This window comes from Ictidomys tridecemlineatus, chromosome 2 (genome assembly GCF_052094955.1).
Source record: "Ictidomys tridecemlineatus isolate mIctTri1 chromosome 2, mIctTri1.hap1, whole genome shotgun sequence".
NCBI classification, from domain to species: Eukaryota; Metazoa; Chordata; class Mammalia; order Rodentia; family Sciuridae; genus Ictidomys; species Ictidomys tridecemlineatus.
In genome coordinates, this window is record NC_135478.1 from 158,321,317 (window position 1) to 158,334,548 (window position 13,232).

General features: G+C 33.6%; 1 protein-coding gene across 6 annotated transcripts in view; it reads left to right on the top strand.

Moving 5' to 3' along the window:
• The window catches only part of Agmo (alkylglycerol monooxygenase), a 325,071-nt gene that overhangs the window by 173,438 nt on the left and 138,401 nt on the right, over positions 1 to 13,232 (top strand). For all 6 annotated transcript variants that reach the window (XM_078040035.1, XM_078040034.1, XM_078040037.1 and 3 more), the window contains exons 12-13: positions 10,867 to 10,949; positions 11,472 to 11,577. In XM_078040035.1, the coding sequence (XP_077896161.1) occupies positions 10,867 to 10,949; positions 11,472 to 11,577 (189 nt within the window). The remainder of the gene's footprint in view (positions 1 to 10,866; positions 10,950 to 11,471; positions 11,578 to 13,232) is intronic.

Genomic DNA, 13,232 nt, shown 5'->3' on the forward strand with positions numbered 1-13,232 from the left:
TATCTCATACTAGACAAAGGCACCAAAAACATACATTGGAGAAAAGATAGCCTCTTGAACCAATGGTGCTGGGAAAACTAGAAATCCATTTGCAGCAAAATGAAGAAAAACCCCTATCTCTCACCAGGAACAAAACTCAACTTCAAGTAGATCAAGGACCTAGGAATTAGACCAGAGACACTGAGCCAAATAGAGAAAAAAGTAGGCCCAGATATTCATCATGTTGGATTAGGCCCTGATTTCCTTAATAAGACTCCTAAAGTGCAAGAAATAAAATCAGGAATTTATATATGGGATGGTCTCAAACTAAAAAGCTTCTTCTCAGCAAAAGAAACAATCAATGATGTAAAGAGAGAACCTATATTTTGGGAGCAAACTTTTACCACATGCATGTCAGATACAGCACTAATCTCTAGGATATAAAGAACTCAAAAAATTTAACATCAAAAGAACAAACAACTCGGGTCTGGGGTTGTGGCTCAGTGGTAAAGCACTTGCCTTGCACATGTCGGGCACTAGGTTCGATCCTCCGCACCACATAAAAATAAATAAACAAAATAAAGATAGTGTGTCCATGTATAACTGAAAAAAATTTTAAAAAAACAATCAATAAATGGGCTAAGGAGCTGAACAGACACTACTCAGAATAAGATATACAGTCAATCTACAAATATATAAAAAATCTTTAATGTCTCTAGTAATTAGAGAAATGCAAATAAAAACTACTGTAAATTTTTTCTCACCCCAGTCAGAATGGCAGTTATCAAGAATACAGACAACAAAAAATGTTGGGAAGGATGTGGGAGAAAAGGCACACTCATGCATTGCTGGTAGGACTTCAAACTAGTGAAACCAATCTGGAAAGCAGTATGGAGATGTCTTAGAAAACTTGGAATGGAACCACCATTTGATGAAATGATGAAATGATGGAAGGACTTAAAATCAGCATACTATAGTAATGCAGCCACATCAATGTTCATAGAGGCTCAATTCACAATAGCTAACCTGTTGAAGCAATCTAGCTGCCCTTCAATAGATGAATGGATAAAGAAACTATGGTATATATACACAATGGAATATTACTCAGCATGAAAAGAGAATAAAATCATGCATTTGCAGGTAAATGGATGTAGTTGGAAAATATCATGCTAAGTTAAATAAGACAATGCCAAAAAAAACCCAAAGGCCAAATGTTCTCTCTGATAAGTGGATGCTGATCCAATACAAGGAGACAGGAGGCATGTCTCCATGGATTGGGCAAAGGGGAAGGAGGGTGGGGAGCAGCATGCGGGCAGGGAAGATGGTGGAAATGAGATGGACATCATTACCCTAGATTCATGTAAAACTGCACATAGGGCGTGACGCTACATCATGTACAGCCAGAGAAATGAAAAGTTGTGCTGAAATTGTGTACAATGAATCAAAAGTCATTGTACTGTCATATAGACCTAATTAAAATAAATAAATAATAAGATAAAATAAAATGGCTTGTTATTTTTTATAACATAGGTACCTCTTCCTGTATACTTTGAAAATCTCCAGATTACTTACAACACCCAATGCTTTACTATCGTGTTTAGAGAATGACAAGAAAAATGTCTGTACATATTCAATACAAACACAATATTTTTGGAGTATTTTCCCTCTGTTTTTGATTGAATTTGTACATGTAGAACCCACAGTTAAAAAGGGATCACTGTAGTTGCTTAAGCTATGATCTCATAAGCATCTCTTCAAATACTACATAATTTATCTATCACTACTTATGCTTATACATGATCTAAACATGTTCACCCAAAGCAGCAGTAAGATTTATGTGCATTAATAGAGTACAGATAGTTGCATGAAGCCAAAAGAAAAGCTGGGTCATGTGCATTAAACTATGAAACTCTTGATATGTGAACCAATGTTGAGTTTACGGTACTGACTTTTTTATTATACTATATAAAATCTCTGAATAAATTATATTAATTCATAGAATCCAAAATGTAAACTTACTTATTTTAAGCTATTCCAGTCTCCAGCTTGGTTTTCAAATACAGGCCCTAATACTGGGTTCACCAAAAGATTTGAATGCTTGAGCATGTGTGAACGCTTCCTGGGTAAAAACATAGGTATGTACTGTATATATTAAGAGATGTGACTTACAGCATAGTGTTCCCAAGAATTTTTCTATTGTCATAAAAAAACTATATGAGAAACTCATGTAGATATATTGACAAGAGAAATATCAAGTGTTGAAACCCTTTTCAAACTGAAATTAGACTTGGAGACAGCTTTGCTACTGACACAAATTAAATTTGAAAGGTGCATTTGCTTATTTCTCACATGTGTTTTTCTTTGCTTAAAACATGCTGTGTGACTAGGAAAAAAGGTTGCTTATTTGAAAAATTCTATAGTGCCTTTCTAGTCTCAGGGATGTCTAAAAGCATATGAAAACTTTGAAATCCAACAGCAATATTTTTTTCTAGACTCACTGTGGCCAATAATCACATAGAGAAGTTGTGGCTGACTTGTAATTGAGGATCCTGCTGTGGTCCCACGGCCTTTTCTGTTTATGCATATACTAGAGTAGATAAATACTTACTTGTTTAATGGGTGCAAGTTCTATATAAATAACTTTTGGAGTTTAAAAAAAAGCGATTTGATGGCCACCACAAAGGTGTAAGAGGCACATTCTTTTCTTACTGTAACTAGTGCAGCAAAGATTTAAATATATAGTGTTTAGTTTAGTGATATGACCCACAGTCTTTTATGTTGATTTTGGTTTAGTAATGCTTGGGAAATCAATTCCTCAGCTGCTAGGTCTACTTCATGGGGTGATATCATGAATGCATGCTTGAAATAAAAATACTGGTTGCGCTAGCATGTTCTACAAACCAAAACAGAAAAGGCAATGCTACCTTTTACTACACACAAACAGTTTGAATATTTAATAAGGTCTTATAATAGAGTGTGTAATAAAGTTAGTGCAAATATGTTTTAACACAGATTACTTTGATGCTGTTTTTCAAGTTAATAAGTCATCTGAGAGTTTCCAATATAAATTTGGGAGCAGATTTTTATGGTTTTGAGTTGCTCTGGATGTAGAGCTCTGTAAAACATTATGGGCACTTCAATTTTGTAACTAATGTTTTTATATTAACATTTTTTAATAGACTCCTGAAAAAAAATATCAATATACTCAGTTCTACTCTCATAACAGGGAGTGTTCCTTGTGTAAATTAGTTGTAGCTTAGGACTCACATGAAAACTCTCAAGTCAACATCATTGTATACTGTTATTCTCCAGTGCAGGCCTTTGAGATTTCATTTAATTTCCTAAACTTTTTAGGTAGCCAGTGATGTGAAAAAAGTAAATGTTAGCCAAAATGAGCATCAATTATAACTTAAAGCCATGAAATGAACATAATAAATGTGGGATTACAAAAGGATATTAGCTAGCCAGGTGCAGTGCTGCATGCCTATAATTCCAGATACTTGGGAAACTGAGGCAAGAGTAACGCAAGTACAATGTCAGGCTGGGAAATTTAGCAAGCTCCTGTCTCAAAATAACAAATAAAATTACAAAAACAGTATGAATATAGCTCCATGATAGAGCACTTGCCTAGCATGCACAAGGCCCTGGGTTCAATCCCCATACTGAAAACAACAACCAATATTTCAGAAATGTAGAGAGGTGATGATTTGTATACATATACAGGTAGGATTAAATATATATATGTATGTATATATCCACTATATTGAAATAAAACAATGAAGTGAAAAATTGTACATTTTAAAATATGTGCATCTAATAATTAAATACTAACTTTTGGAGTATCCATTAGCATTGTCCCCAAAATTGTTCAGTATCAGCTCCTTTTAAAGTTATTATATATGTATACTTCATTTAGAGACAGGGTCTCACTAAATTGCTAAGGCTGACTTTGAACTCACAATCCTCCTGCCTCAGCCTCCCAAGCCACTGGGATTACAGGTGTACATCACAGCACGTGGAAGCAATCATATTTACTTATTAAAAGTAATCTATATAAAAAGGAAGTTTGTCTCTGTGAATAAAACTGCCTTTTAACTTCTTTTTATTTTTTATTGGTGGTGGGGAGACCTAAGAATTACAAAACATATCTTCACTTGTTTCTTAGTGAAAAAAACAAGTATCCTATAGGTAATATAAAGAAAGTTTATGTACTGATTTCAGTGAGATCTTAAGGCAAATATACTCTTCAAGCTTCTGTTTATTTGAAGGATTCACTGACCCCAAATAGGCTTACTTAGAATTCAGGAAGATGATATGTCAATATGGTAATTCTCCAGCAACAGTTGTAGGATCTTTCATTGCTGATGGTGCTCAGTCTTGGACTGATTATTACCCAATACTAAAGTATGACCCTTGCATGTTCTCTAGTTAGTGTCTGTGGATCATGAGATTTTTCTACTTTGTTGAAGGCAATATGTATAACATAGAGCTGAGTATTGTAAGGTATAAAATTTCCAGAGTTTAGATGTTTTCTTGACATGCATGAACTGATGTACTAAAGACATGGTCAGTATCCTCTGCAGACTTCCAGGGTTCTCTCTGCAACTCTCTCACATATGGCACTCTGTCTTCCAAACAATAATTTCTTGGTTTCTTTCAGTCCCAGCTGCATCTGTTCAATTCAAGGAGTTCATCAGGCTTCTCTGAGTTTCCTCTGGGCTGTGACCTAAAAAGTCTTAAGGTCATAAGCTTAGACAAAAAGGATCATTCTCTGACATCACTGTCTTTTGCTGCCTGGTGTCCAGTATTTGAAAATAATTGCTTCAGATATTGTAGTATTTTTTAAGAACATAGGGAAAAATCTAACCTCTATTTCTACATATTGTTGGCTGTACACCCATATTTTAATGGAATGGAGTAATACTTTAAAATATAACTGTAATGTATCTAATCTTTCTGTATTAAAGTTTTTAAAATGCAATTTTTAGCTTTTATTTCTTACAAATTTTTGTAGACACTATCAATTCAATGTTTGTGAGGTACATACCAATATCCTGTTTCAACAATGTATTTTCAGCCTTAATACTTGTATTAATTTTGCTTTTTGTTTAAAAATCTGGAAAAATTTTTTTCAGTCATATTCCTTTTAGTATGCCTCAGTAACTAAAGAATTCTGAAAATGTAGTCAAAAAGAAAAACGGAACATGATAAATAATTTCACAAATTCTTTAAAAAAGCAAGATATTATTTTAAGATGGATTCTTAAGACCCACATTGAATTATAAATTTCATTACATTATGTTCTGTTGCCAGAGCTTATGATGTAGTACTGGGAAGCATGCACAAACCTAAAGATTCAACATGACAAATTCAGAATCTGAAGGTATCTGGAAGGTGGAGCCCTAAGACAATAGGGGTGAGGAGGGCAGCCCTATGAGTGTGCCAGAAAACCCAGTCAACTGTCTTCAAGTAAGAGTATACAGAGGATTACATGTTCAGCAGTATTAATCCCATTTTGCATATGTTTTGGAAAATGGGCTTTTGAATCAAAATAATGACTCCAATAGGTCTTATTAGACACCTCTTAGAAATCTTCTAAAAATGTACCACCTTTTTAAATAATAACAAAATTCATATGTTTTATTTCTAAATCTATAGAATTAAGTCATGGAAAATATTATCAAATTATCATTGATAATGCATATTTAAAAAAAACTTTTTATATAGAAGCATTCTATTATTTTCCGTGTATGGGGCTGGTAGTTCTCTTTGTGTGATATGTGGGATGGAGAAATAAGAAAGATAATTATGTTAACCACCAGCTCTTTTCCATGGAAAAGTAAGAGGATGATAGCCCTCTTCAAGAACCACTGGGCTTTATTCACTTTATCTGTGGGTGAAAGAAGGATTATCATATGTTCATGAATTGTTTAAGCAACATTGCATCAGCATGTATTTCTGAAGTCCCTGTGTATGTTTTTACATCTATTTGAAGAAAGTGTAGGTAGGTAGTGTTCTTTGGCATATTTATGACTACATTCTCTCACTGGAAAAACTATTGAAGAAAGAGTAACTGAAAATGCTTGGTATCTTAAAGGGAAAAACATAGTTCCATTCATCATAAAGTTTTAAAAATAATTTTTAAATTTATTATTTAATGAAAGATAACATGGAAATATTGATTAATAATTTTTTATGGTTATATCATTTATCATGCTCTTTATGATAAGGCCTAATAATATACTGAGTTCAATGTAGAATCATTCCATTTTAGCAGTTTAGGACAGACATATTTAATATGAAAAATAAAAACCGGATGATATGAAATCATGGTCAACCCAATAAAAAATATTTTTTTTCTTTTTATGAAAAACTCATAAGCTATACCTGATTGAACAAACTCTTTGAATGCATAATAATAAATATTTACAGTGGCCAAGGATAATAAGTTCTATTTTTTCCACTTTTTGCTCTTTTGTAGCTGACCTGTGATTCTATGTAGAGGAATAAGGTGATATTGGATTCAAGGGCAAGGATTTTGTTCTTCTTGCTCAGTCTCTTAAACTCATATTTACCATAGAACCCAACATATGTTCAATAAATGTTCATTGAATATATTTTATGCATATATATTACATATACATGTAAAATACATAATCAACTAACCCTTATTAATCAGTCAAAGCATGCTGTTTGAACATGCTCTGAGTTTCAAATGAAAATGGACTCTCTGAAGGAAGCACATGTGTTTTGTATTGAATTCCCTCTTTCCATTCTTTCAAACACTATATTTTCAATTTTGTTCTTTGTGAGATTGAATGAATGAAAGTTAAGTCATTTAACATTAAATATTTAACATATAAGATCATTTAATATGTTAATGATAAATTGGTGATTAATTTGTTTTAAAACTTAATGATTCAAAATATTAGTTTTATGAGTAAATATAATATAAAATTATTGATGAATTCCACTTTTAATGAAATTATTATTATTTAAATACAAATTATTTACTCAGTCTTTGAACAAACATATATTAGGTACTATGTGTCAGGCAATGTTCCAGGCAGTTGGCATACAACAGCGAATAGAGATCAAACCTGGACTGGGGGTTTAGCTCAGCAGTAGAATGCTTGCCTAGCATGTACAAGGTCCTGGGTTAGATCCCCACCACTGCGAAAAGAGAAAGAGAAATAAAGGCTTTCATGGAGTTTGCATCTGTATGGCCAACAAGTACAGAATGCAAGAACAATGTGTGTAGAAGTGATAATTCATATGGAGGACAAAAAAAAAGCATGGTGCTTATAGAAACTATGAAGAAGTACTAGTTTATTTAAGGTGGAAAAGGGCACGCATTTGTATACATACTTGAATGAAATGAACCATAAGGATTCTTTAGGAAAGTCATTCCCAGCCGAAGGAAGAATAGGTAAGATAGATTTGAGTGGGGAGGATGCTTATCATGTTTGAGGAGCACCAAAATGTCTGATACTGCTTAAGTATAAAAGAGAGTATGTATAGGCCATAATAATGGCTTTGAACTTCACTCTGAGTGATATCTGTAGCCCCTGAAGAATTTAGAACATAAATGATATGATCTGACTTACGCTTTGAAAGTATAATTCGGCACCTTGGGGTTGGGAAGGATAGGTGGACAGACAGTTTCACAAGTGCTAAAACCAGTTAGGAGTATATTTCAATAATTGTGGTGGAGATCATACTGGGCTAGAACAGAGGATTAGTTATGCTGTGTGTGCCAATTGCCTTTGACTGAGATATACTCCATAACTGCCAACATATATCTCTGTTAAAAATAGATAGGGGTAAATAGAAAGAGAGAGAGTGTGTGTCAAGGAGGAGTCACAGATTTTTGTCTTGACTAGTTGAAAACCTGGTGTTGACATTTCCTAAGAAGAGGGAAATGGGAAACCTGTAGTATAGAGGAGGAAAACAAATGCTGTGTTTCAGACATGCCAAGTCTCAGACGCATATTAGCCAAGCCCAGGATGAGGCAACTAGCTTCTGCATTAAGTTGGTTTCCTCTCTGATCCCAGTAGTCAGGAAGCAATTTAAGAAAGAGAAGTTCATTCTTTTGCCTATGGATCATAAATTTCCTAACCAAAACAAAAGATCTATTTTATTCTGCTCTGTGAGTTTCCTTTGAAACTTGGAAGAGGTAAAAAACATTTTATTCAAGTATCTCATTTCCATTTTATTGTTGTTAATTAAGATTAGCCTAAGCACCTGAACATAGTAACAATGATAGTAATCATGACCATTAACTGACTTTTTTCATTGTGCCAAGCACTCTTCTCAATGTTTTATTTCAGTCCTTTCCAAAGTCATATTTTATTTCAAATGTACCTCATGTGTATCCAAGTCCTAGAAATGTCAAATAATTTGCCTGTGGTTACAGGGCCTATAGGTTTGTACAACCCCCCAAAATTCTTATGTTTTTATAAAGCATTTGCAATCATACCATAGTTTTCTGGCACAAACCATTTCTCTTCCATATGGATTTTTCTCTTATAAATAGAAATGAAGCAGCATGATGAAAGAAGTGTTTTTCTTTAAAGACAAAATGTTTCTCTTAACTGAACATTAGTGTACTGCAGCACACCTTGGTTACTTCTACCACTAAGAAAATATTTTTCTGCTCATTTGTGCTTTACTGTCCCCAAGCAGCTATTGCTGGCTTTCACATACCTAAAAATATGTCTCTCCTGCCTTCCTCCTAGACATTCTGACTTCCACTGAGCTCCCCACCCTGTATCAGACACCTACCATAACCCATATCCCTCAAAGTTCTGACACTTTTTATTTAGATTTTTGACCACTCAGCAATATTCTTCTGCTGCACTATTGCTTTGGAGGATGTAAAAATCCCTTTACAATTCTGGCTGTCATCCCAGGAAATTAGCCATGAGAAACAGGGTTGGTTTGTGATAATAAGGAGCCAGATTACTACATGTGACTAGGAATTGCAAGCAGCTTTTGCTTATTGTTTATAATTATTTATAATTATATTGTTTATAATTATGGGCATATGTAATTGTAGGTAGGGATACTTGATAATAATGAATTAAAATTAAAATTATTTTGGGGGAAAAAAGAGAAAAAAGTTTTTGAAAAAAAAATATTTAGATCTCTATTTTACCAATCTTTTGTATCACATCTCTAATATATTCTCATAAAGTGAAAATCAAGCATATTTGCTGATTAGGGAAATCTTTCTGGACCTATGGGTTTACTTATTCCATTTTCACCTGAAGCAGTATTCACCCAGCCCTACACATTGGCTATGTAACATTAACTTATATCTGTGTAAGTCAGTTTTTCTGCTGTTGTGACTAAAAGACCTGATAAGAACTTTTGAGGACAAAAAGTTTATTTGGGGGCTCATGGTTTCAGAGGTATTGGTCCATAAACAGTTGGTTCCATTCTTCAGGGCTCAAGGTGAGATTCAACATCATGGTGGAAGAGTGTGATAGAGGGAAGCAGCTTACATAGTGATCAGGAAGCAGAGAGATTCCATTCGACAGATATAAAATATGTACCCCAATGGCATACCCCCTTGTATCCACCTCTTCCAACCACATCCTTACAGATCTTCAGTTTTCACTCAATTAATCTCATTATGGGATTTTAATTTACTGATTGAATTAAAGCTCTCCCAACCCAATAATTTATCCTCTAAACTTTCTTGCATTGCCTCACATATGAGCTTTGGGGGGACACCTCACATCTAAACTATAACAATAATTCTGCCAACAACCCTTTTAAGTCTCTTACTCATTTGTATTCTATTGTTGTCATACTTTAGGGTCAGGCAGATCTATTTTGAATTTTAGAAGCACAGCTTATTTTTCTGTGTCATAATAGAAAAGTTACATAATCCTTTGATTTCCAGGGTTTTAAAAATATATGTATAAAGCAAATATGAAGACACCTACTCTGAATTATTGTTGGGTACATAAAAAGGATTAAAGTATAAGAAACACAGTATAGGAAGCTTCAATACAGCAGGTGTCCAATATTCACTATTGTTGGATTTTGACATGTAAACGAAATGCATAATAATTTATAAGTCTGATGGTAAAATATTTTGTGACAATTACTTATAAAGCAACTTTTGATATGCACATATAAATATTTAGATTTCATTAGATATGAGTGATTGTATGTATATAATCTCTTTCAAATATGTCTTCTCATGCATAAGGTCATTCTCCTTTAAATATTTTCTGAATTAGACAGCTTTGGATGTAAAAAACACAAATAATTTGTGACATTAAAAATAGCTATTGGAGCTGGATACAGTGGTGCATGCCTGCAATCCCAGCAGCTCTGGAGGCTGAAGCAGGAGGATCCCAAGTTCAAAAGCCTCAGAAAATTAGCAAGGCCCTAAGCAACTTAGTGAGACCCTGCTAAAAATAAAAAGGCAGGAGATGTAGCTTAGTGGTTAATACACCTATGTTCAATCCATGGTACCAGAAAAAAAAAATGAGGTGCTATTGGCATGTAGCATTTATTTGTAATAATGTGAATGATAATTCTAATTATGTGAATGATAATTCTTGACACATGGGTTTAACACACTTCAAATAATATAAAAATTAAAACTTCAAAGGGAAACTTTTAGAAAGAACACATTAAACAGATATTATTATGAAATTATCTGATTCATTCTCCAAACATTCAACAGGGTAACTAAGTGACATTAGGAAAAGCAAAATATCTTCTATTAGTCAACCTACATGAAGAGAATAAGTGACAAATGACATAACAGAAAATACAGTTGGGGCTTTTTTCTTGTAAGTTTTAACTCCTAGTGTTTCCTCTAATAACTCTTCTGAAGGATCCACTGATCTCTGTATTTGTTTACAGGCACTATCACAGGTAACTCTCCTTCTGAGGGTTCTCTTCATTATCCTGACCTTGACCTCCATTGGATTTCTTCTGGATCAAAGGTAAGAACTGAAGTGTTTTCATTATTTTTCTTTTTTACTAAAATTAAGAGTTTTCCATAAAGCCATGAAAATGATAGTATGTTATTTAATTTTTAATGTAGTTTTAAAATAAACATGAAACATTTATAACTACCCTTCATTATTTTAGAGTAGATAGATATGTCAATTCTCCTAAGAAACTTTTTTTTTAGGAGGGGATCCTTGAGGGGACTCATTTACATTATGCTCTACAATTTAATTGTCTAATATTTTAATTTTAGCTGAAAATAAGCTTCTTCCTAACCCATTAATGCTTTAACTAAGCCATAAGTTAATAAAGAGATTTTTCTTAAAAAAATAAATTTTCTTTTTTATTGTAATGCCTATTTTCAAAAAAACTTCAGAGGGACATCTTAAATATGTTAAAAAATACTACATATTTATTAAAAAATCATAAGAAAATGTAATTTATATATTAATTATAATATATACACATGAAGAGCTCAGCTAAAGCTAATGAAAGTTATTGACATGTCATTTCAGACCTAAGGCAGCTCTTATGGAAACTCTCCGTTGCTTAGTGATCCTGATGCTGTACAGATTCGGTCATATTAAGCCTCTTGTCCCTGCCTTGTCATTTGTTTTTGAGGTAAGCCATTCACCGTAGGCAGCTATAGCATGGATTACACATGGATTGCATGTTTAATTCATTCATTATGTGATGTCTCCTCTCTACTTAATTTGTGAGAAGTACTTGTGAGAATTTGTGCCTGTTTACTTAAGTAGCAGTACTTGTTAGTTTTGTTACTTTGGGCTAGCTAATATTGATGAGCCACAGTTTTCTGGTCCCCAAATTTGGATTAATATTGTTAAGCTTATCTAGTTTTTGGAAAAATTTTGTTGCATAATTTTTATAAAGAAATATCAAGACATATGGCATGTTGTAAGGAAGCAGTGATTTTATAAGAAATTTTTGTCAAAGATTCTACTATTTGAGAATTTTTTAAAACTAATTTTTTGGTTCATTTTAGTTATATATAACATTAGGAGTCATTTTGACATAACTGTAAAAGCATGAAATATAATTTGCTCTATTCAGTCCCCAGTACTTCCTTTTTCCTTTCCTCTTCCTTCCTCCTTGTTCACTTGCCTGTACTCTATTGAACTTTCTGCTATTTATTTACAGTTTTTAAAAATTAATGCCTAACAGATATTCATAATGGTGAGATTCATTGTAGTATATTCATATATGTTTTTAGGAAAGTTGGGTCAGATTCATTCCACATTTTTCCCATTCCCATCCCTTCTTCACTTCCCTCAACCCCCTTACTCTACTCCACTGATCTTCTATTTTGATGAAATCCCTCAAAACTCTTCTGTTCTTTCCTTTATTGTGGACTAGCTTCTGCATACCGGAGAAAACATTCAACCTTTGACCTTCTAGATCTGACTTATTTCATTTAGCATAATAATTTTTAGTTCTATACATTTTCCAATTAATGCCAATAATTTGTTGTTTTTATAGCTGAATGATACTCCATTGTCTAATGTATCACATTTTCTTTGTCTATTTATCTGTTGAAGCACCTCTAGATTTGTTCTATAGCTTGGTTATTATTAGTTGTGCTGCTATAAATATTAATGTGGCTGCATCCCTATATTATGCTGATTTAAAGTGAAAAGATATAAATAAATTAATAGAGGTCAAATGAGATTTCCTACAACTAAATTTATATAAATATGATATATTACGAATAAAACTTATTTCCCCAAAACTACATTGGAATTTCAGATCTTAGGCAACTGTTAAATTTTTTTTCTTATCATTTGTATTTTAATAGTGTGTTTTCAAAATCTAGAATTATTGCCAAGGCCAATGTCTCGGCTTGGCACCGGAATCACGAGGCACTCACAGCTTTGTAGGTTCAAACAGCAATTCTTTATTCCAGCTCTCACACCACCTCCACACAGGTCCAGGGGCAAACACGTTCTACCGTCTCCCGCACAATTCACCTACTCCACGAGGCTCTCTCCAAATCCCATTTTAATCTCACGAGAACTCAATGGGAACAAGCAGCAGGAACACCCTAATCCCAGCAATAATCTTCAACTTCCAACTTCCCTAAAACCCATTATCTTAAACTGGCAACGCCTTAAACTCAAGGAGCCGGTTACTTCCTCAAACCTGATCAGCTCTAAACCCGAATCCGCCTTGGTCCTTGAGCAAGGTCACCTTATTAAAGCATGCATGCAATGTTCCATCAAATGTCCTCTAAGCAGCATGGGGTACGCTTGGCAAGGAAA